The sequence below is a fragment of the Spea bombifrons genome, chromosome 5 (assembly GCF_027358695.1).
Source record: "Spea bombifrons isolate aSpeBom1 chromosome 5, aSpeBom1.2.pri, whole genome shotgun sequence".
NCBI lineage: Eukaryota > Metazoa > Chordata > Amphibia > Anura > Pelobatidae > Spea > Spea bombifrons.
The window spans coordinates 94,149,668-94,175,784 of NC_071091.1; the positions used below are offsets into that span (position 1 = coordinate 94,149,668).

The window sequence follows — 26,117 nt, forward strand, 5'->3', positions numbered from 1 at the left end:
TATATATATATATAAATATATATATATATATATAAATATATATATATATATATATATATATATATATATACACACACACACACGTATCCACACACATATATATATATATATATATATATATATATATGTCTCTCTCTATATACCGGTATGTCTCTCTATATATCTGTATATATGTCTCTATATATCTAATTATCTATAAGTCTATATATATATATATATATATATGTCTCTATATATATAAATATATATGTATATATATATATATATATATATGTAACGCTGCAATTGCATATTACTATTTCACTAACACGATAGTAACTTCCAACACCGTTCTGAAACTATAATTACGAAGTAACGGCTGTTGCACAGGGAGGCTGGCCAGTAACTAACGGAAACCAACACATCACCCGAAAGCTGTAAGCCGGCCAGTCCCTTTTTGATGACGCCCACTGTGGCGTAGTACGTAACCACACGGCGACGCGGTTTCCTTAGTGACGGATACGTCTGGGTGGAGCTGCTTTTGTGAAGCTGTAGGACGCGCCATCATCAACATGAGCCAGACCCCCGAGGCAAGGGCCAGGTAACCGATCTGCCTAAGGGTTGGGATGGGAAGGGTTTGGGGTAAATGTTCAGATACTATACTATGGTCTGTTCATGTGATGCATGTTGTATGTATATATATATATATTAGATGGCTGCTCACACGTTATCTTCGGGACGCTGCATTTTATGCTGTAAATCAAATGCATGAATTCTTAACACAAAGTTACCGCTCGTGACGGAGTGTTAGTAATTTGAGAAAGTTCTGCCTTACAGACAGGGTAGTAAATACCTGAATCAGTCGGGACAGAAGGAACTAAAAAGCCACCAAAATATGTATACAATTGTGCACGTAACCAGAGTTGCACACAGTGAGTATTGAGCACTGTGTATATAAGTCATAGTGGTTAGTGCCATCAGCGCTAACATGACACCTTATGAAACACCCAAATTATGATAGTAAATTCACTCGCTGGCCTCATTTTAATTATGCTAAAGCTGCATACAATAAAATATTTATATATTTCTTTTAAGTTTTTTTCAACAATATGTACTAGCCGTAAATAAAGAATTCCCCAAGGAAAATAAAGTTAATTCTAAATGGTCTCTATAATTGACCTATCTGTCCCTCAAAAAATCCTGAAAAAATGCTGCTTTGCCACTGTCTGCCCCTGCGGCCTCCGTTCCGGATAGCACGGCGTTGGGGTGTCGTGAAAGTAAGACCAGGGTCAAGTAAACGTTGAGTCGTAACAGTAGAAATACCGCGTTTGCTCGATTATAAGACGACACCCCCCCCAAATTTGAATATTAATTTAGGAAAAAAGCCTGAATATAAGACTACCCTATAGGAAAAAGTGTTTTACTAGTAAATATTCATATGTAAGCTATGAAAAATGCATTTTTTGTTGCATATGTGAGCTATGAGAAAAATGCATTTTTTGTTTTCGTTTCCTTTTATTTTCCAATCTTCTCCCCAGATATGCCTTATACCCCCTGATATGCCTTATACCCCCTATATGCCACTCTGCCTCCCTGATATTCCTTTTAGCCCCCTATTTACCACTCTGCTTCCCTGATGTTCTTTTTAACGCCCTATATGCCACTCTGCCTCCCTGATGTTCTTTTTAACGCCCTATATGCCACTCTGCCTCCCTGATGTTCTTTTTAACCCCCTAAATGCCACTCTGCCTCCAGAAAGCCCTTATACCCCCCCATATGCCCCACTCTTGCCCTACCCCGACTTAGCAGTGCTTCAGATTCCTTGGTATCCAGTGGGGCAGCCGGTGCTGCTGCCGGCACTTCCGCCGGGCTTCTATGAAGGAGCACTGGAAGGTCATGTGAAGGTCCCCTGCAGCGCTGTGGGGATCAGGATCTTAGTCTTGCAGTTTGAGGTCTGATTAGAAGATGACCTCAGATATGAGACGATGGTTATTTTTCAGAGCATTTGCTCTGCAAAAAAAAACCTTGTCTTATAATCGAGCAAATACGGTAATAGCAGACTACATGGGATGAACAGTTCTTATCTGCTGTCAATTTTTTTGGGGGGGGGGGTAGTTTCTATAATGTCACCTATGAAATGTAGCTGTTATTTTCCCCCCAAATATTTATACGTAACATTTTATGCTATGATTTTTGTGTCTTCTAATCAATTGGCCTAATTTATGTGCACATGGCACGCAATACAGCTTAAAAAATAGTCGCAATCAGTAAACTTTTAATGCCTTTGCAATTGCAACTCCTTTATACGTAACCCCCGTATGTCTAGCGGTGGTACTGCAGGTGAGACCTAAAAAAACATAGATGCCAGATAAGAACCTTTGGCTAGTCTACCCATAGTCCTGTATTAGATTCTGCCCCTTCTGCTGGGAGGATGTTCCATTTATCTACTACCCTCTCAGTAAAGTAAGACTTCTTTACAGTACATATAAGCCTCTGATCTCTTTTGTTCTAACATTTCTTCTAATTTGAAACAAACTTTCCACTTTTTACCTTGGTAAATCCCTTCACGCATTTAAATGTTTTTTTAATCAAATCTCTCCTCAATCCCTTCTGCTTTACATATTGGGATCCCTCAGTCTTTCCTAATATTTTTTTATCCTGCAAACCGTTCGCTGTTTTCCTAGTGCTTCTCTCTAGAATGTCAAAATCTTTCTGGAGATGAGGTCTGACCAGAGCAGTGTTAATTTTGACAGGAAATTTCAATTTAGTTTTAGTCAGTCTTTTGACTAAAATGCCATTTGAGTTTTAGTCATATTTTAGTCGACTAAATCTCTTCTTCAGTAGAATTTAGTCGACTAAATCTCCAGCAGATTTTAATCAACTAAAAAAACTATTCAATTTACCCCATCAAACCATATATTTTTGAAAAATATACACCCCTAGGAATTTCAAATGCTGGAACTTTTTCCATGAACACATTTTACCACCAGCCTTTGTTATAGCTTGCCATAGTATTTTTGTGTGTGTGTATGTAGTATCTGTATGTGTGTGCAAATTATATATATATTTGGACTTTTTTATGATGACAGTGGGGAACTATTTTTACATGTTACCAATGAAATGTAGTTCCCTGGGCGGGTGTGTGTCCCCCCCCCCATTTAGCCCTTCTAAAAGGCTAGGATCCAGTTCCACCTCAGAGCTGCAAGGGACCTGTATAGGGCTGCAACAACTAATTAATAATGAAAATTTGGATCACATCTGTGTGTGTAATGATATAAAACCTACATTCTTGATAAAATCACATTGTTAATGTTTTTTTCCATTGTATTTCTTTCCAGAGACAACCAAACAAGACAGATACAAGATTCTGTTAACAATGTGGAAAAGCACTTTGGAGATCTATGTCAACTATATGCCGGGTATGTCCGCAAGACCGCCAGACTCCGGGACAAAGCCGATCTTCTTGTCAGAGCAATCAACACGTATGCAGACACTGAAACCCCAAACTTAAAAACTGGGTTGAAAAACTTTGCTGATGAACTTGCCAGGCTACAGGATTACCGTCAGGCAGAGGTATTCATGGGGTTAGCAGGAATTATGACAAATGTTTTGTGATTTCAATGTTAGACGGTCGAGCTCTTTGCAGATTTGTTTGCAGTGTTTGTGACCTTAACCATTGACAGATTGATCATCACTTACTACCAACTGCCACTCAAGTGGACATGTATTTTACGCAATGGTTGCTTGGCTGTGTAAGTGTGAGGAGGGGGAGCATGGTACAGGGAGGCTGTAAGTGATATGCTGACCCCATACTGCTGGCAGCATCAATACACAAGAGGACAGCTAGCCAGGTTTCAGCATGTACGGGGCTGACTTGGCATGATAGCAGTGACGCTCCTATCGTGCCTAGTCAGCCAGTGCATGCTGGAATCTGGGTATGCCTGGGCATGATAGGAGTGTGATTGCTGTTAAGAATTATATATATATATATATATATATATATATTTTTTTTTTTTAAAGTGTGTTTTTTTTATTTTATATTTAAAGGTGTAGAGGAGGGTCATTTTATATAAAACAAAAGGAAAATAATCTGTGGGAATTTCTTGATGATACGGTCACAAAATATAAAGAAATTCTACGTTTTAGTCCCAGGTTCCTATTCTTATAGAACCCTTGTTACCTTTTTCTCTGGGAGTCTGCCCATTTGGTGTCACGTGGGGGGGGGGGAGTGTGTAGCCCAGGCACTTTATGAACCGGGTCGTAAAACCTGGCAGCAAATTCCTGCCTGGTATTTTATTATCTTATATTTTGCAGTTATGGTGCCATGTACTTTAATAACAGGTGTACAGGTATCTGATAGCTAGGTGACCTATTCTTATTTCTCAGGCCCTATTAAATTCCCTAATGGCATCTTCTTGTCATTGCTGTTCCTGCCCCACTGATTTTTATGATAGGGTGTGGCCAGGACTCCTGATAACATTGATGGCAGAATGTGGCTTAAAAAAACTTTCTCTCCTTCATGCAAGATGCCTTGTTAACCCTTTACCATAAGCATTTTGCTTGACAATTACCACAAACAAAGGACAGGAGGACCAGAAGTCAAAATTCCAAGTGAAAAAACGGAATTGCGCATGTCCTGAATGTGGCCTTTCAGCTCCCAAATAACCTGACAACCTCATACATGTGGGGTGTTACTGTACCTAGGAGATGTTGCTGAACACATGTCAGGCTGTTGTTTGACAGTGACATATACCAGGAGCTGAAACATTATACCTGAAGTACAATTTGTGTGATAAAATAAATTACTACCTTAAGGTTTGACTAAGTCTAATAGTAGATTTAGTGCATAGCAAATGTTAAAATACCAGCATTTGAGGTGTCTAGTTTTAAAAAATATATGGTTCTGAAAAAAAAAAACAATATATAACTTGTGTGGGCACACTAAATAAGAGAGAAGATAATTACAGCTATACTGTAGCTGCAAAAATGTTAAAACCTCTGTAGTGAAGAGTACAAAAATAAACCAGCTTAGGTATTTCTTTTATATAATTAGTATGTTATTTGTACATCAAATTATTATATTTCCTTCTTACTTTAGGTTGAAAGACTTGAAGTCAAAGTAGTGGAACCACTCAAAAGTTATGGCGCAATAGTTAAGCTCAAAAGGGTAGGTATGTACTTGTTTTTAACATTTATCACACACAAGCTGTGTAGTTCTAGAATTAAAATGTTTGTGATTAACACTCCAGCCATAGTATCCACTTTAATGCACATGGTAGCTGTGTCCCCTTTACATTCATGATTTCCCCCCTTGCTGGGCATGGAGGGATTCATTTGGATCTCCTATGCATTTTCTTTCTTTCCCTGCACCAGCTCTTTGGCTTCTGGTTAATTATTTTGGTCAAAAACATCACCTGCTTGCCAGTGCACACGCTCTACTACTATACCCCTGTTGATTTCAACCAGAATGCATTCTTGTGAATGATCTAGCCCTGTGACCACCGGTCTCTCTTCACAAGCCAATACAAAGAATAAGCTTTCACAATATACTGCAATAAAACGACCCCCCCTCTAAGATATTAATTATTATCTGGGTTTGGATATGAAAGAACAGAACCGGACGCGTTACGCCACTGGAAAGCAGCTTCCTCAGAGTTGTAGGAAAGTTGATAGCCCTCGGTTACTTTAAAAAAAAAAAAAAAAAAAAAGGGGATGAATTAGGAAGACCAGAGCTTGGTACTTTGGGATCCTTCTTTTAAGTCAGATGTAATGTTTCTTTCATATGTCTGTCTCCGATGTTGCTTCCCTGATATCGCTGCGGGATTAACCCTCCACACTAACGCGAAAAACCTCCACCAGAACGTATGAAACAACCACTACATAAAGGTGTAAACCAAGCACACTCTAATACTCTCTATCCAGCAGGACACAAAATAAACTTTACCCCAACAGACAGACACATGAAACAAACATTAAGTACCAAGCTCTGGTCTTCCTAATTCATCCTTTTTTTTTTTGTTTGTTTGTTTTGTTTCGTAACCGAGGGCTATCTTGACTTACCAGCGGCGAAACGCGTCAGGTTCTGTGCCAGACGCACGACTGCTAAACCATTGCATATTTATTTTGTTATTTTATATGTATTTTAACATTATATATTCACCACACATGTATGTAATTTGATATTTTATGTTTAATGTGTTCTGGAGTCATTTGACCATATTAAAACATTTTATGTATAGTCCTTGCCAGTTGTATACATATATAAGTTCTTATCTGTAGTGCTCCCACCTGTATCCTATTTGATTAGTATTTATTTTTGTTTTTTGGAGCTGCTTATCCATTTTTACCTTGAGTTTTTTTTGTGTTTTCCCCTTATTTTACATTGTACTCATGCATGTTTGCACACGCTTTTGTGTTCATAATAGTGATAAATAAAAACTCATAACAAAATCCTTATTTCTCTGCCTTTTACAGGAGGACCTTAAGGTGACTTTAACTGCTAGAAACAGGGAAGCAAAGCAGATGGCTCAGCTGGAAAAAACCCGTCAAAGAAATCCATCAGATCGTCAGATAATTGTATCCTTTGTAGGCGGAATAGTTACAGTTCTAGTGGCTATAATGTGAAAAGTGCAGAACTGTTTTGTTATGCCAAAAATATGTTATAATGGGAAGTTATTCAAATTCCTATATTAGAAACCTAACCGATTTTTTTTTTTCTTTTTTTTTTTTTAAAGCTGGATAGCATATAGTTTCATATAGCCATATATTGGTTATTCTAGATTATGAAACCCAACGTCATTACTTAGCGTATGAATCCAGGATGAATGAGGGTATATTCCCACTTCACTTGAATATGTTTTGTATGTACTTACCTTTTCCGACAGTTGTTGCTGCTATTAGCAGGTACCAGCCGATTCACCCTGTATCATGGAATATTAATTATTAACTTTCTGTGGTGGGCTGATGATAGAGCTGTGTCATGGAGTCCAATAATATATTATGATTCTTTTTGTTGTTTTCTTGTAAGGTATAGCTGGACCACAACACTTCCATCTCTCCACAGTGCAATGAATTTAATTAGAAAAGGATTGTGTGGTATTATGTAAAATGTTGCCATTCGCTCACATAATTATGTTCTATTCACCAGAGCAGTGCTGATGGCTCTTTCATGAAGTCCATGTCTGCTTCATGTACTTTTAATTGTGTAAATTAGACATTTTAAGCCTAGGTTCCTAAGATACCTAGGGTCATATTTTTGAAATACATCTGCTGTTTCTCCTTAACCACTCTTTACAGTCACAGGTACAAAATATTTCACAGGAAACAAGAAAAGGACGCAACAATCAACTTGTATTATAAAATGCGCAAATGATATGACTGTGATGATAGATATATATATATATATATTTAAAATATATATAGAATAGTACATTTTATATCTTTGTGTTGGAATAATGGAGGTCTCTTATTTTACGGAACATTGTTTCATTGCCAGTGCTCAGATATTCTCTCGTCACTCTTTAATCTCACTGTGCGTTATTAAAATCCCAGTGAGCTTTGTCTACAAAAAGGGTTGAACTGGCCTTTATAGATTATAAACTTGCAATAGCAGGGGTCTTTCTTTTCCTTCTGTACTGGTATGTCTTAATGTGTATTAATGTTGTTTTCAATATTTTATGTTATTGTTACTACTTATTTTCCCTGTTGGAATCTGCTGGCGCTCTATAAATAAAGTATATTGTAATGGCCCTGCAGAATGTATATGTAATGTAGGGAGATGTTTTGAAAGTCATCTCAACAACTTAACTATACATTATACAAGTTCAATACAAGTCCTTGTTTGAGAAACTCATGTGTTATAAACAAAGATGTATTCACGATAGGTAGAGTAATGTTTCACCTCCTTCACTTTTCAATGCACTATAAGGAGCCAAGCTCAGTGAGCTTTTCTGCTGAAATTTTGACTAGCCCTGTATAGTGTATAGTTAAATTTGTGACATGTATTCAGTCTCCTCAGCCATTATATTATGAATTATACATGGCAGCTCAGCCATTCACTCAAAATAAACTTGTTTATTATAATAGTAAGTTAAAGCAACAACTAGCCAGGCCAACTCCCCCTATAGTAAATAAACACCAGATAGTTAAAACATTCTATTGTTTTGCAAATTCCTGTGTTAGCGAACGCACCTAAGTGTAAATGAGAGGGTTTTTTTGCTTATTACTTTATATCCCTGTTTTTGGCTATTAGGCAGAGTCTGAATTACAAAGAGCAACAATGGATGCAGCTCGGATAAGTCGTCAACTTGAGGAAACCATTGACGATTTTGAGAAGCAGAAAATAAAAGACCTTAAAGTAATTGAATTTAATTTATTTAAAATGTTGTAAAAATAACCTTCAAGTGTGTTTTGTATCTTAATATACAATTCTACTGTATATTTTTAGACTACTGGGCTGTTGGATATAATGGGTTATTTGGGCTCTTCCCTTTGCTTTAAAGACCTTGGTGTATCGGTTGATTTTGACAGTTTAGTAATTCCTAGTTACATTTGTTCCTTGGTGATTTTAGTTCATCAGATTTACTTTATGACGGTATTAACAATCCATTAATTCAAGGGCATATATGGCAAAGGAGACAAAATACAAAAATTCTCATAGGACAATAAAAGTATAAAATACCAATGTAGACATAGAAAGGAATCAAATTACTAGCCTCTCACACTTTTCAGAGCAGACTACTGCTCCCTTAATCCACTTGCAGACCCTTTGGGTAACTGCTGTTTCTTTCCATGGTATCTCTGATAAAAAAGGAAATTAACCAACGATTAGATGATCTTTAAAAAAAAAAAAAATCATTTAAAAAATCCTTACATAAAAAAAAATCTCACAATCCTCCAAAACGGTATATTTAGCATCCAACGCTATATTCAATATTCAGTTCAAGCAGCATAACAAAATGCATCGGTCCTCAAATCAAGGTGTCGTTAACAATCACAGTGTAAAATAAGTGAAATCGTTAAACTAATAAAACAAATATCCAGCAGTCAAATACACCGTGTTTTAAATAAATTGCCACTGCTGTTCAACTGGAAATAATGTTAATGGTAGATTAAATTTAAGAAGAATATGTTGGGGCTTGCAATTTCAAAAATATGTATTTTGCCTAAATATTGTATACAATAATGTGTGTATATTTTCTATATTTGAACTAGAAAATATTTTGTGACTTTGTGAAGATTGAAATGTTGTTCCATGGAAAAGCTCTAGAGGTGCTAACTACAGCTTATCATCATGTTGATAACATTGATGAAGAGGAAGATTTAGAGGTAAGTTAGAAAACGCTGGTTAGTAAAATGCTAAACCATGGATGACTTACCATATTTTCCCGATTTATATGCAGCGCTTTTTTTCCCCTAATTTAAATCCTTAATTGGGGGAACGAGGAAAGAGCATACTCAAGGGCATGGACTTTCCCCTGCTCCTCAAATGAGGGGAATGGTGGAAGCGCCACCCTTTTGAGAGAGAGTGAAGACTAAGCATGGGAGAGCGAGAAAATACAGTTTTAGCTTTCTAGTAATGTTTTTAAAATTAATTAATATCAAGCTTTACTGGTGTGACCTATAAACGAGTGGGTCCTATATTCGTGATAAGGTACATTTTTACCTGTGATTGTGGAAGCTTTTGTTCTGTGTGTGTCCTGTTGTGTTATACAGCAAATATTGCTCATGAATGGACCAGAAGGCTTTGTTTTGGGAAATATGTCCACAAACCTTAACACCTCTGGTACCGTTAGTGGCTTTGGTTTCAACGATCACATTGGGTCAGTACCATGTTCTCTAAAAGCAGTGTTACCAGACTAAGACCCACCCGGAACACCTGCCATTTTAAGCTTAACCTTATTACTCACATATTACAACATAGGCTTGGAAACAGTAAGCACCAGATGTGCTGGTTCATATGCCTTCAGTCATTTAAAGCAGATGTTTGGTGGAATTCCTGATATGCATCATTTCCTGTATACGGCCAAATCCTTGGCAATATAAGGAACACATTTAATTGCTTCATTATTATAGATTTGTAAATTGCCCATGTATTACATCCTTTTTTTCCTTCCCAAATTCAAGTTTATTTCTTAGATTTTTGTTAACATTATTTTATTATATCTTATTGTTATAAATCATATTCCAAATATTTAGGTTTTCAGAAGTTCCCTTCACCCACCTGATTTCCAATCTCGCTTAGACATAGTACGTGCCAATTCAAGGAGTGGGTCATCAAAAGGAATGTCTTCATCGTTATCGGTAAATAGTTGGACTTTGAAATACATGTCACATGTACAATGCATCCAATATTGTGTATTGGCACTAAATGTGTATTACAGTCCTGTTGTAGTGATGTCATGGCCTCTTATATAATCAAACCATTGTGTGGTTATATTAACCCCTTAACGACCAATGACGTGCCTGGCACGCCATGGCATTAAACAAGCTTAAAAAGTGATCTGTGAGATTTTTGAAAACTAGAGACCACAAGGTATTTCAGATGCTGGTATTTTAACCCTTTCCATGCTTGAGATTCTACCACCAGCCTTTGTGTTACTAATTTCTGTTATTTTTTTTTACACAAATTGTACATCAGGTATGAGTTTATAGCTCCAGGTATATGTCACTGTCAACCACACCCCAATATGTGTTCAGGAACATCTCCCGAGTATAGTGATACCACCCATGCATGTGTTTCTCTGGTTGTTAAGGAGGTAAAATGTCACATTTGGGGAGTGCGCATTTTTCAACTTGGAATCTGGTCTTACTACCTCATGACCTAAGTGGGCCATCTTTGAAGCCGGCTAATTCAATTTTAAATTTGTAATTTTGACAACTAGACACCCCAGGGTATTTCAAATGGCAGTATTTTAAACCTTTACATGCACTAATTTTTACCAACAGCCTTTGTCAAAATTCATGGTATTTTTTTCCATGTTTTATTTTTTAAAATATATTTTACTAATCACATTGTAATCAGAAAGCTGGGCTCCATTGACTTGCATGGCTTCGCAATTTTGTTGTTTTTTTAAAGCATGCGCCGCCATCTTGCAAAATATTTCGCAGTGGCATTTGTGAGCGCTCTCCGGTCTGGGGCGGGTGTTCCGTGTTGCTGACTGCCTCGCTATAGAGGCATTTCAGCGACACCACAACTCTTTTAAACCGGGTGTCCACCGCCATACAGTGTATGGTGAACGTTGACACCCAGAGAGGGGCCAGGTATGGCCCCTGATGCTGATCTTGGTGTTGCTGAATGCCTCAACATCGAGGCATTACAGCAACTCCGTTTTAAGCAAAGGCACCTCATTGGTCGTTAACTGACCATTTTTGTGTGACGTGTCTGGCCCGTCATTGGTCGTTAAGAGGTTAATATAAAGATGTGTGTGTATAAATACATTTTTTTATTTCATGTTCTTGCTTGTTTTATCAATATGCTTTCTGTATTTTTAGCAACCTACAGGTACCTGGCACACAAAAAAAACACAGGAGGAAGAAGATTATGATGATGATGACGTAGCAGATGAAGATGAGGAGAATTCATCTGATGAGGATGATTAGCATATATGAGGCTTTGCAATTTACCCAGGTTTTCCTCTTACCTCAACTTCATAGACTTGTCTCCGACTAACAGGGAGTCTCACATGGAATAAATGCAGCTTCTCCGAAAATGCAGCAAAGTGTTATTCAGTGAATCATCCGTTATACTTGTGCCTTACACAATGTATTGCATGTTAACAACGTGTGTATGTCTGAGGTTTTGCAAATTCAGTATGTCAAAATATTCATATTATTTATAGGTGTATTTTTGCATCTCTAAGCATGTGCAAATATGGTGGGGGACTGGCTATATCATTAGTTACTACCCGTGAGTGAGGTTTTTATGTGGCCTGGAAGTCATCTTCTGAAATGGAACACAAGAACAATGCAATATGATTGAACTGCCTTCAAGCACAGAGGGCAAGAATTTGTTTGCAGGTTGGAAAATGGTCACCTGCACAGTAAATGGATTGCCATAAACAATTGTTTAAAGAAGTGCCATGTGGTGTACAGTATAAATGACAGTATTTGTGTTATATTAGTAAACACAATTTATTATTTTGGTATTGAATGTGGAATCGCTTTACATTTTTGTTTCCAGTAAACTGCCACTGACTAACATAACTTGAATGCACTTAGCTGTAACTCTTTACCTAACATGCTCTGTGTTGCTTAGCTGGCTACCAGACTGTGCATTTCTTTTGGGTTTATACGCTAAACAGTGGGGTTGTAAATGAGATGAAAAGTCATCTGAAAGCATTAATATACATAATGAAAGACCGGCCGTAATTTCTCCTGCAAGAATGTTGACCCTATAGCACAGGTACGTTGCTGAGAAGTCTTCAAAGAGTTAACAATACATTATGCAGGGCTTACTGTGTCTGCTTGGAACAAGAGCTCACATTATGACCCATCACAATGCAAAATTATTTTACCGGTATATAATTGCAGTAAACATTTATCAGCAGAACCTTATTGTTTAAATTTTAAACTGGATGTATATGTGTCTGTAAATCTTATGATATCTTGATATTTAAAAAAAATATTGTGCTTGCTTCTCATATTAAAGTAGGTTAGCCAATGTCTTGCTTCAGTGTAAACATTGAGTTTTAACCCAGACAAACCAAACATAGTTTTAACCCAGACAAACCACAATGAATAGCGTTGTCATCATTTTATCTTTAGTTATTGATGGTGTAATTTTTTTATAAAAAATCTTAGTTGTGTGTAGGACCACTGAGCATTCTCAATCATCTACTGTTTGATAAACCTGTGTACAGTGTATGTAATGAACAGTATTTTCAAATGATTTGGAGCATATCTGTTTATAGCCTTATTTTCTTTACAAACTTTAACCTTGTTGTTAAGGGTATCGTGTACCCTAAACAGTGGCGACTCTAGAAACAATATATAGGGGGGGCACACAAGATACCACAGTCAAACTGGGGGGGGCATTAATAATTTCCAAAAGTAATGTGCTATGGAATTATACTTTTGTTATTGCGCTAAAATAATATCATTCAATATGGGAAGCCTGAAGCCACAATTGAGTGCGACTAATCCTTGAAATAAATATTATAACACAATAAATAACTTTTCCACTAAATGATTTCAGGGCCTTGAATGTTTTGTCCCCTGAAGTCACTACAACTTCAAGAGGGCATTTTATCTCTGGATAAATATAAATTAAATAATTCCTACTGTAAGTTAAGTGCCAGGAAACAGATGACCAAACACACACACCAACACAGGCTCTGTCACACCAACACCCAGACACACACATCAGGACAGGCTCTGCCACACCGACAACCAAACACACACACACCAGGACAGGCTCTGCCACACAGACACCCACACACATCAGGACAGGCTCTACCACACCCACATCCAAACACACACACACACCAGGACAGGCTCTGCCACACAGACACCCACACACATCAGGACAGGCTCTGCCACACCCACATCCAAACACACACACACCAGGACAGGCTCTGACACACTGACACCCAAACACACACACCCTAGAACAGGCTCTGCCACACCGACAACCAAACACACACACACACCAGGACAGGCTCTGCCACACAGACACCCACACACATCAGGACAGGCTCTGCCACACCCACATCCAAACACACACACACCAGGACAGGCTCTGACACACTGACACCCAAACACACACACCAGGACGGGCTCTGCCACACAGAAACCCACACACATCAGGACAGGCTCTGCCACACCCACATCCAAACACACACACACCAGGACAGGCTCTGACACACTGACACCCAAACACACACACCCTAGGACAGGCTCTGCCACACTGACAACCGAACACACACACCAGGACAGGCTCTGCCACACCAACACCCAAACACACACCAGGACAGGCTCTGCCACACCAACACCCAAACACACACCAGGACAGGCTCTGCCACACCAACACCCAAACACACACACCCGAGGACAGGCTCTGCTACACTGATAACCAAAACACACAAACAGCAGGACACAATCTACGTCACAGACGTCTACATCAGAATGGATTTTTCACACTGCATTGTCGTTTATACCCCCCTTAGTGTTTTTGCCCCTTGTGTATTGATGCCCCTGCTGCCCATATATGTTAATATTAGCCCCAGTTGCCGATAGCAGGTATAGATCAACACATTAACACACAAACCAAGCTTTGCATGTATAGATCAATTGAAATTCACTTGTGATCTCAAATAAACAGAATCAGACATACAAATCCTGTATTTGCAGGTATACAATAGTATATGAAACGTAGCATTGCAGGTATAGATCAAATCAATACATGGAAACAGCATTGCAGGTATTAATCAACTGAATAATACATATTAACCCTGTATTTGCAGGTATACATAAATAATGTATGGAAACATAGCATAGCAGATATGGATCTACAGAATAACACACAAACCCAGCTTTGCAGGTATAGATCAATTGGAATTCGCATAAAAACACGTCATTAAAAGGTATATTTATAACCCCATAAATTACACGCATAGATCACAGGTTGCACACCCCAAAGCCAGCCCTGGCGTCCACACTGCCCACACAGCAATCACACTCCTATCATAACCAGGCAACCAGTAAATGCTGGAATTTAGGCATGATGGGACTGTGAGTGCTGTTAGCAATCACACTCCTATCATGCCAAGTCAGCCAGTACATGCTGGTACAGGGTGGCTGTAAGTGATGTGCAGACCCCATACTGCTGGCAGCATCAATACACAAGGGGGCAGCTAGCTAGGTTTCAGCATGTACTGGCTGACTTGGCATGATAGGAGTGTGATTCCTAACAGCAATCACAGTCCCATCATGCCTAGGTTCCAGCATTTACTGGTTGGATGTGTAAGTGCTGGAACCTAGGCATGATGGGACTTTGATTGCTGTTAGCAATCACACTCCTATCATGCCAAGTCAGCCAGTACATGCTCGAGGTGCGGCCCGCGTAAGATCGGTTGCCGATCTTACGCGGGCCGCACCTCGAGGTCTCGCGGGCCGCAGGTTGGACGCCCCTGCCTTATCACTTTCTAACCCCCTCTCCCTACTCACTATCTACCCTCCCCCTTTGTAGTTGTCTCACCTTTAGGTCCAGCGACGGGAGCACGAGGCTTCTGTCTTCGTTCTCTGCTGCGGTGGCCGCTGCTTCACCGCTGAGCGGTGCCGGCATTTCACCCTGAGTGCCGAAATATGACGGGATTTAAAGTCGCATTGCGACTTTATTCCAAATTCGGCAGGGGGGCAACAGGGGGGGGGGCAAGGATTAACATAGGGGGGCAAGGATTAACATGGGGGGGCAAGGATTAACATAGGGGGGCAATTGCCCCCCCTTGCCCCCTGTAGCGACGCCACTGACCCTAAACCTGGAGCTTTTTTAGCATTTTTATCATTTTCACTCATGACTTATTCCTAAAACTGCAGTATAAAATATTTTAATGGTCTGCTTGTGTGTGATAGTCTCTGAAATATCTGCCAATGCAGATATTGGCATGGTGGCAGAGGTTGTTACTGTCTTTCTTAAAGACTTGTCTCCTGCAGGGCTCTTTTTGTCCCTCTGGGGGAGGCATAGCCACCTTGCGACAGCCTGTGTGTATGCAGCAGATTCCTGAAAAGGCCGTTGCCTGCTAAAAATGCTCACACCGCAGGTGATTGGGACGATTGTGTAGCCACAAATTTGAAGGATGCCTGTCCTAGATGGATGCAGTCTCCAGAGCATTAAAAGGTTCCATAAGAGAGTCTTTTGTGCCAGGGACCATTGCTGCTTCTGAAGAGTATGTGGTCCATTTGTTTTCCTTTTAAATCTTTTATGTATGTTCTGCTCCTGTGAGATCATTGTTCAAATTTAATATGAAACATTAATAAAAAATCAGTAAAACGATTTAAATCTAAAATGGATATAGTTTGAAACTCCACCCAGCATAAGCCCAGAGACCTTCTTTTTTTTTTGTTTTTTTTTATATAATCTATCTTATTATTATTATTATTAATATATATATAATGGCACATTTTTAGGCTTGTTCGAAGCCTTTTCTGTGGGTCTGTTCAGTTCCTTCTTGTTCTTCCTCTTTGATCACCGTACATTGTGCAGAGAATAATTCTGTCTGCTCCTGAAAATGTAAGCAAACTCATAATGGATGCGCGGCTCCTTAAAGTCAGTGTAGTCCCTCATCTAATAGAGCGTTCGTGTAACCCATTGCAATCTGACTACTGTTGTGCTTCACCTGAAATTGACAGGGAGTCTGAGGAAGTGGTAAACTCGGATGCATCTTCTGAGAGAGTGAAGTTAAGCAATTTGTAAATGGCCAGAGTTAACTGGGCAATAATCTACCATCAAAGCTCTTTTCCTCTAGATGGGCTGTGGATTTGGATTCTGAGGTTAGAGATTTTGGTTCACTGGCTTTCATAGCACTGTTGGTGAAGGAACATGACTAACTTCTTAGAAATCATATTGGGATTTCTGATATACAAGCATCGGTGGCTCCTGAAGTGGAGCCTGCTTTACTTTACAGTACCGTGACTAATATATACTCATGCCATGGATCAGACCTTATGTGATGTCCAGTTAAAAATACACAGCCTTTACACCTTCTCCAGGATAATGAAATCATTGATTTCTCAAGTCAGACAGAGAATTTGTTAGCTTCCGTTATTTAGGTCAGGGCTTGACAAATCTGTTGTGAATCTAGGCGCCAGCTAAAAAAGGTTGGGAGCCAGGATTTTTTTAAAACTAACAGTTGGTCAGGAGTGATCTGATCATCATCAGCCCACTTACTAAACTTACAGCATTTGACCTGGAAGCACCCTGGACTTCCAGGTCAGTGCTGTTTTGTTTTTTTTATTATAATTTTTTTTTTAACTCTTTCAATGCTGATGTTCCATTGGAGCACAGCATTGACTGATATTTAGTCCCCACAAGCATTTGGGGACAAATGTTAACCCCTGCAATGCCACGAATGTGTCATACACATTTGTGACATTGAAGGGGTTCACGCTGCACTGTCGCTCTCATGGCGCGATCGGGCAGCAGTGGGGTGTTGGGGCTGGTGTCTACACTCATGTGGAGACCGAAGAACCCTCTCCCCCTGTCCCTGAAGCTGCCTCTGGCAGCTGGGACGCAATTGCTGGTCTATAGACCAGCCATTGCAGGGGGGAGTCTCTTTGATGACTGCTGTAGGCTTCCATGCCTACAGGAGTCATCAAAAGGCTTTTGGGGGCTCGTTTTTGCTGTTGCTGGTCTGCCTGGCAGACCACCAGCAGCAGAGCCCCTTACAAAACGGGAATTAACCCCTAAATGCCGCGGCATTGAAGGGGTTAACGCTGCACTGTCACTCTCATGGAGCGATCAGGCAGCAGGGGGGTGTTATGTCAGGTCAACACACCACCCCCTTCCCTGAAGCTGCCTGTGGCAGCTGAAAACACGATTGCTGGTTTTCCTGCAACCGCGTTTTCAGCCTACAGGATCACTCCGTGGGAGTGATCTCAGGCTTGGGGGCGGGCTCGAAGTGGCTGTGCAGTCTGCTGGCTGGGCAGACAGCAGCAGCGCCCCCGTGTGGTGACGAGGGGACAATTTTTTGCAGATGTAAGAGGCTGACAAACACCTAGGCGCCAGGACAAAATTCTCTGTCGCCATGGCGACCTGGCGCCTGGGATTTGTCGAGGCCTGATCTAGGTGATATTTTGCTAATAAATTCAGATTTGGCTGTGCTAATTCAACAGAGAAATTCTCATAGCTCTTTTTCAGGTTCTGGGGTTTGTACTAAATTTCCAAAAATCCATTCTAACACTTACAATATTCTCTTTCTAGGTTTTGTGCTGTCTTTGGGTATTCCCCAAGCAAAATGGGGGGGGGGGACTACAAAAGATCTGGTAAAGGTTATAGGAATGATCCCTTGGCGCCGGACGATTCCATTATTATGCAGGAACGTTTGTGGGCTTCAAGGGTGCTCATTCCTTACACAGTCACAGGTAAAGAGTTAACAGCTATTCTGGGGACTGGGATTCCCCATCCTCAATAATTGATTCCACTACCCTTTGCCTTCATTTTGATCACGGTTGGGGAGCATTCCCTGCTCAAAAGGCAATAAGAGGGACTTGGTCAGAGCAGGAATGCTCACTGTGTGTGTGTGTGTGATATATATATATATATATCTCAAACAAAAAGTAGCCTTTCACAAACTTGTTCCTTTAGGCCCTTCAAAAGTTTGTGTGCCATCAGCCAACAGATCAGCTGTGGCTTAAATAAACCACAGAGGGGGCACAAGTCAAAAACGCTGTGTCTAGAACCTTTGGACCTGTGGTCTTGGGCTCTAATAATCTGGGTAAGAGTGGTTGCAGAGTATGTGTCCTGCCAACATCTGTGGCTATCAACAGTTTAGTTGAAGACTTTGCTGTTCCGGCTAATAAAACAGATGTTTAGTCAGCGGCAAGTAGATCTCTTTGCCTCTCATCAGCTCTGACTCCAATATTTGTAACCCAAAACCTGGTCAAAGGGGGCTTGGAGGGTTTTATGTGACATCCTTTTCATGGACAGACATACCAGCTCCATACACTTTTCTTCATCAGGACAGAGTTCAACAGATAGTCCTGGTTTGGATGTCCAGACCATGGTACACCCTGGTTCAGCCCTTAATCAAGCGCAGAGTTTCCTTTGTAATTAACGGTGGATTACTTTAAGAGACTTGCTTCTCAGTCTCCCTCCCATCCTATTTTATCAGATCAAGCTTTAGCGTTGATTTATTGTTCCCTAAGACATCACACCAGAATGAGATAAAAAAAAAAAAATAGTATTGAGGAATTGAATGACTTGAAAGTGTCCTTTTGGTCTTCTCCCTCTATGGTTGATTCTATTCTTTTAGCACTGGAATTCCTCACACTCAAATTTCAGTCTGATTTAGCATTAAAGCCTATGGCTCTGCTCTAAATGTACTGATACCAAATCTCACACGAGATCCCTATTACCTTAGACTATTGAAGGTAATAGCTCTATTCTGGTATATTACCCCACAATATACTTCAACTTGGCATATGGATCGCTTGTTAGACCTTTTGAATAAACTTAATAAAAACATTTTTTTTTTTTTCGCTGCAAAAATTGGTATGCTTGTTGGCGCTGGCTTTGGCAGCCAGAAGTTCAGAATTAGCCCAAGTTCGCATTACTGATCCATTCTAAGACCCTGGAGGGGTTCCATATCCCTATAGTGCTTCAGTATTACTCCATTTGGTCCGTGATTGTTCTGATCCAGGCCTATGCCGAATAATCTCTTTCTAAAAAAAAAAAAAAAATCTCCAGCTCACCCATTTTGTTTGCCAACCTTTGCTAAAATACATTTAAGGTTACTACCCATTTTCGGTTCATCAGTTGACAAATACCGTATTGGCTCGGATATAGGCCGCCCCCGTACATAGGCCGCACCCTAAAAGTTTGGTGCTTTTTTTAAAGAAAAAGTTTTTTTCTTTAAAAAAGCACCAAAAAAAACCTGCTGCCACTCTGTCCCCCCCCAGATATGCTGCCACTGTGTGTCCCCCCCGAGATATGCTACCACTGTCCTCCCTCCCCAAGATATGCTGCCACTGTCCTCCTCTGCCCCCCCCCCCCGACTTACCGGAGCAGACTCCCGGGTGTCTTGCGGGCCGGCGGGGGACATCTACGTAATACAACTTCCGGTGCCGGCACTGGAAGTTGCATACGCGTATTGCGTAGATGTCCCCCGCCGGCCCCGCAAGACACCCGGGAGTCTGCTCCGGTAAGTCCGGGGGGGACTTACGCTTAGACAACCTCCCGTGCCGGCACCCCCCCGTGGGAAGTGCTGGCAGGGGAGGCAGTCTGAGCGTGTCGGGGAGTAGGATGCAGGTCCCCTGCACCGCTGCGGGGGATCTGTATCCTAACCCCGCCCGGGACTGCATGCGTCGGGACTGCATGTGTCGGGCGGTAGACCCCGAATATAGGCCGCACCCCCACTTTAAAGACTTAAAGTGGGGGGAAAAAGTGCGGCCTATAGTTCGAGCCAATACGGTACTTCATGACTGCAGATTTTATACTATGTAGTTCCATATTTTATATGCTAACCCCGACTGTTCTCACCCCCATTTCCCATAAGAGCCCCTTTCCACTCTATTCTAGCTAGCACTTCATTTCTATCTTTATTCTCCCCCAGAGCCTAGTTTAAAAGATCCCTGATTCCTTTAGCTACCCTCTCCTAGCACTGGAGCCCCCTCATCATTAGGGTGCAGTCCATCCCTGCTGTAGAGTCTGTAACCTTGCTTGCTTACTTTTATGCTGCAGCTTTATGGCACTTTCCAATCAGTTTAGAGACCCTCCACTACCCATCAGTGGAAATAGCTGCCCTTACCACCAGGTGTAGCATATGTGCTACACAACACAAACCCATGAAGTCCCAAACTCTAACTCCCTTCATCATGTTTGGTTACTGATGGGGCAGCAAACATGGTGAAAGTGGTTAGAGATTGGGACTTCGTGGGTTTGCTTAGTGCATCACGACATATGGTAGTAAGGGCAATCTTCCCACATTCTACCTAGAAACAAACTTGTTTGGAAATGTAGCTGCAGTCCCAATGGACTCTTAAGTGGACAGAAAATAGGGGTTATACTGGAGGCAAACTGGGAAGACTGCCCTCCACCGTCCTGAGCTCGCCTCACTTTTGCCTTCCTCTTTCCTTCAAACCCTGCCCACCACTAACCTATCTTGAGTGAAGGCAACCCATTACTATAAATCTCAATCCCACTTATTGGTCTGTATTGGCCTTTTGTGCTCAGGGGACATCAAATCCAACCCTGGGCCGACCCCGACCCTTCCAATGCATGTTGCTGTGATCTTCTGGCTCTACTTCCCAATTGTTTGGTTACTTACCGTACCGCTTTCTTAGTTCCTTTCCTCCACCATGCCTACAGTACACTGATCCTAGGTGACTTCAATATAAAGATTTAGGGCTGCAACTAACGATTATTTAATTTAATTAGTAATCGTATGCTCTCTGAAGACCCTCCGCTTTCGAGAAGCATACTTTCTATTCCATCTGAACAACCAACAAACTTGACTGCTTGAATGAGGATTAGCTGTTCACTCCTCCTACTGTTTCACTTCCCCTTAACCCCTTCAATCCCAGGGGTTTTTGGTACCTCAAAGCCCAGAGCAATTTTGCCATTTTTGGGGTATGTCGGTTTAGCGATTATTCTCTGTTCCTGTGAATAGTGTACCCATGTAAACTATATATTGTTTTTTTCAAGGAGAGATAGAGCTTTCGTTTGATACCATAGTTGGATGATTAGCTGAAAATTTAGAATGAGAAATTTAGTAAAAACTAGCGAAGATTAGAAAAATAAACTAATTTTTTTTTACATTTTCCCTCTGAATCCTCACAAAATTAGGTAAAGTGATGGAAAATCCCCTCCAAGTTTATCAATTCAGGTGTCCTGATTTCAGAAATACCTAATTTATATAGATTTACCAGACTTTCCCAGCACCAGGGAGCATACTATTAGGTGTACAATTTTGTATAATTTTTATGCCTAAGGCTTAACTGGTTTGGGGGTTGTGAACGGGGGCAGAAGGGTTATACTGGCTAGATGTTATGCTAGGGCAGTGGGATGTAAGGTTTTTTTAAGAATTTTTTTTATCTTTTTATATATTTTTTTTAATTTTTTTTTATTTTTATTTTTTTACATTTTTTTGTATTTTTTTTTTTTTTTACACAATAATGGTAAGAGGTCCTCCTAGGGACCTCCTGAACATGCCAGCGAGATCACAGCTCACATTATAATTTTTTTTAGTATTATTTATATTATTATTTTAATGATTTATTTAATATTATTTTTTAAATGAATTAACTTTTTTTTTTCAGCTTTTCCTTTTCAGGACGGGAGGGGGAGTGAGAGAGATGGTCTCACACTCCCCTCCCCGCGATCCCCCTGCACCGATCACACTGTGATCTCTATGCAGGTCCTCACAGACCTGCATAGAGATCGTAGGGTCTCTGTGCCTCATTGGAGGGCAGGATATCCCCGCAGGGGATATCCTGTCCTCCGATGACCTTCCGGGTTACGTCAGCAGTGACACAACCCGGAAGGGAATGCCCGATCGTGCGTTTGAAACTGCGCGATCGGGCAGTTTACCGGTAACAGCTTACCGGCTTTCATGCCGGAAGCTGTTACAGGCGATCGGACAGCAGAAAGCCGGCAAAGCCAGGCAGGTATTGTTAATGGGGTGTTTAGCGTTAACTTAGGGGCAGTTATTAATGGGGTGTTTAGGGTTAACATAGGGGCAGTTATTGTTAATGGGGTGTTTAGGGTTAACTTAGGGGCAGTTATTGTTAATGGGGTGTTTAGGGTTAACTTAGGGGCAGTTATAGTTAATAGGGTGTTTAGGGTTAATTTAGGGGCAGTTATGGTTAATGGAGTGTTTAGGGTTAATTTAGGAGCAGTTATGGTTAATGGGTTAATTGAGGGGCAGTTGTGGTTGATGGGGTCTTCAGGGTTAATTTAGGGGCAGTTGTGGTTGATGGGGTCTTCAGGATTAATTTAATGCTGAGGACTGAGGATTAATTTAATTAATTTAATAAAGTTAATTTAAGGTGCAGTTAGAGGTAAAGGGGGCAAACTGAGGGGAATCTAAATCCTGGGGGCAGTGAAGATTAACCCTGTACTTATTCATAAAAGTATGGTGTCTGTGAACGAGTCTGCAAATCTATGAGTGTACTATGGCATATCAGGGGGGTATACGGCATACCTGAGGAGGACGGAATGACATATCTGGGGGTAAAAGGCATATAGGGTATATAAGGCATATGTGGGGAGGGCAGTGTGGCATGTCGGAGAGGGCAGTGTGGCAAGCCTGGGCTCAAATATCCATTGGGGAAATAAAAACAAGAATACATTTTTATTCTGCCGTTTGTTTTTAACATCCTATGTTACTTTATTTAATAATTTAAAATGAATTTTTTTTTTTTATCCGATTAATCGAAAAAATAATCGGCCAACTAATCGATTATGAAAATAATCGGCCAACTAATCGATTATGAAAATAATCGGCCAACTAATCGATTATGAAAATAATCGTTAGTTGCAGCCCTACAAATACGGTATTTTATATCCATTTTGAGTGTACAGTAATGTAGGTTATTACATGCAACACATTTAACTTGTTTCCTCTTGGTGCAAGGATATCCCTGACAGTGTAAAGCCATAAGGAATAGTTGAAGCATTACAACAGCATATAATAAAAAAAATCTATATATTTAATAAAAAAACAGGAATTGCTTGGGTTTTGCCAAACTTTGTGACCTATAAAATATACAGAGCACAATTCAACTGTCTGAGAGTGACATTTCATATGAAAAAAAAAAAAAAAAAAGCACAGAACGAACCTGTCTCAAGAGGGGCTTATTGGCTAAAATAGGTTTAACAGGAGAGTTGTATTTCATCTCCTTTACTCTACTAGAGTGATTTCTTCCGTCTCCTTACATGTTGTATACATTACACAGGGTAAGTTCAGTCCTTGTTGGCCCTTCATAATGAACAGTTAAGTGAGGGAGTTCAAACCACAACACTCCCTTTAGTTAATGAATCCCCATGTTGCTGCCGTGTTTCTGAATATCTCATTCTCCTTTATGAGTTAAAAGGCAAAGAAAAGATTTCAGATTAACGATATCATTAACCAAAGTTCCAAAATCTTCAGATAAACATTTAACATATTATATTGTGTCATGCTTTATTCAGCAGAAGAGCCATGCGTGAAAAACCAAGTACACCCTTACTGCTTCCGTAGGAATTAAGAAGCTAAGTAGCAGACAGGTTCTGCTAATTAAATGCCCTTGATTAATTGATCAGCATATGTAACCACCTATTTTAGCAGTTTGCTGGTCTGGAGCTTTCTGGTTTGAGTTAACACAATTTCAAGGAGGAAAGACATCAGTGACGATCTAAGAGAAGCAATTGTTGGCGCCCATCAATCCAGTAAGGTTTATAATGCTATTTCCAAACAATTTAAAGTTCATCTTTCTACAGTAAGAAATATTTTTGGAAAACATTCAACTCAGTTGCCAATCTTCCCAGGAGTGGACGTTCCAGCAAATTCCTTCCAAGGTTAGATGGTGCAATTCTCAGAGAAACTGCAAAAACAACAAAAGTTCATGTTTGGAAAGGATGCCAGGAGAAAGCCTCTTCTACCTAAAAAGACCGTGGCAGCATAGCTTAGGTTTGCAAAGTTGCAACAGAACAAGCCACAAGACTTCGGAAATAAATGTCCTTTTGACAGAACAGACCAAAGTGGAGATGGTTGACCGTAACGCACAGCATCACATTTGGCAAAAAAAAAACCACAGCATATCAGCACAACTCCTCTTACCAACTGTCAAGCATAGTGGTGGGTGATTTAGGCCTTTTTTTGCAGACACAGGACCTGGGAACCTTGCAGTTATGAGTCAGCCATAATTTCCTCTGTATACCAAACTATTCTAGAGTCAAATGTGAGGCCATCTGTCCAACAGCTGAAGCTTGGCCGAAAATGGGTCATGCAATGGAACAATAAATGCCTGAAAAAGAAAAAAAATCAAGGTGTTGCAATGGCCCAAAATACAGCCTCAACGCTGTGGGGGGCCTTAAGAGATCTGTGCATAAAAAAAAGCCTGCAAACCTCAATGAACTAGAGCGAGTGTAAAAAAAAAAAAAAAGTGCACCAAAATTCATCCACAATGGTGTGAATAACCAGAATAAGGAATCTGCACACTCCAAAGGAACTCAGGTGCTTAACTGTGCCAGGAAGGGCCAGCTCCCCAGTAAATCAAAGCGATAAATAAGGCTCCAGGCACTCAAAGATTCCAGCGTCAGGCAGGTTTATTAGAGGAAGAAAAAAAACAAAGTTTCCACCTCACAATAAGGTCTTTTTCAAGTTACAATGATGTGAGACCAATGATAACGTATAATAATCACACAGGAGACTAATACTTCAACTTATTGCTAAAGATGGTTCTACAAGCTATTGAGTCATAAGGTGTACTTTGTTCTTCAAAACATGGCTTCTCCATTTCAGCTTTATTTTTGTTGAATAAATCAAGACACTGTATTATGTCATGTGTCATCGCTCACCTAAGGTTATTACCTAATCTTAAGATCTAAGGAACAACGTATAGTTATATCCGAATATGTAAAACCATAGAATTTAGAGGGTTTCTTTTTCACAGGACTGTAAACAAACTACTACTATTAAAAAGGTGCATATCTTTTTTTGTGGAGACAGCACTAATGAATTAAGGCACAAGTGAATAAAAACCATAAAGAGAACACCCATGGTATTTCCTGATGTAGGGATGATATAAACGTTAGCAGTAGTTTCAGTGTCGCAGCCATCGCTGTTCATGTCTTCTTTCATTTATGCTAAGGGAAGGTCCAAGCACACAATGTAAATCTTTGTTTTATCTGCCATTCCATGTGTTACAAAGTATTTTTTGCACCCACAGGTCTAATGTTCCAAAGCAAGCGTCAGTTCTACCTTAAGCTTAGTTATAACCGTGTTACTAACACCATGTTCAGAAAGTCAGAATTATAGTCCAAATTTTCACATGCATGCAGACAGTAGTGAAAAGTATTTGAAGTGGGAAACAAAATGCAGCTTTTTCCTCCCACTTTGTAGTTTGGAATAACCTTATTATATAGCAGCTCCAAGAATTGTGACACTCAAGAAAACAAAGCTTTCAGTAAAACCGAGTATTCTAGTTTGGGTCACACTGTCAAAAATTCAAATGTTAACAGCATGGTCTGGAATTCTACAAATTAATCCTGACACCTCAAATTGTCCAAGAAATGTGGATGTTCCATAATCAATGTTTCATTAATCAGATGACAGTCCTTCGGCACTTAGTCTCCAATGTTTTAAAGGATTGAGAGAATACTCACCAATGAAATTCCATAGGGGGCACTTGCTATCCATTTCTCCACCATATTTTATGACTGTATAACTTAATGTAACAAAACGTTCCTTAAATGTCCTACCAAACACGACCACATTAAACAG

At 40.1% G+C, this 26,117-nt stretch overlaps 1 protein-coding gene across 1 annotated transcript; it reads left to right on the plus strand.

Annotated features, from left to right (window-relative positions):
- The first annotated feature begins 485 nt into the window (after positions 1–485).
- CIBAR1 (CBY1 interacting BAR domain containing 1) lies at positions 486–11,690 on the plus strand. Its single transcript, XM_053467701.1, has 9 exons — positions 486–580; positions 3,318–3,552; positions 5,078–5,146; positions 6,454–6,555; positions 7,276–7,281; positions 8,231–8,335; positions 9,193–9,306; positions 10,177–10,281; positions 11,473–11,690. The coding sequence occupies exons 1-9, from the start codon at positions 552–554 to the stop codon at positions 11,578–11,580; spliced, it is 873 nt and encodes a 290-aa protein (XP_053323676.1). The 5' UTR covers positions 486–551; the 3' UTR covers positions 11,581–11,690.
- The last annotated feature ends 14,427 nt before the right edge of the window (positions 11,691–26,117 follow it).

Bases quoted from the DNA above. Each gene is read 5' to 3' on its own strand.
- CIBAR1 (XM_053467701.1), top strand. From the start codon at position 552: ATGAGCCAGACCCCCGAGGCAAGGGCCAG. The intron at 3,553-5,077 runs GTATTCATGGGG...TTCTTACTTTAG, and splicing joins AGGATTACCGTCAGGCAGAG to GTTGAAAGACTTGAAGTCAA. The intron at 10,282-11,472 runs GTAAATAGTTGG...CTGTATTTTTAG, and splicing joins GAATGTCTTCATCGTTATCG to CAACCTACAGGTACCTGGCA.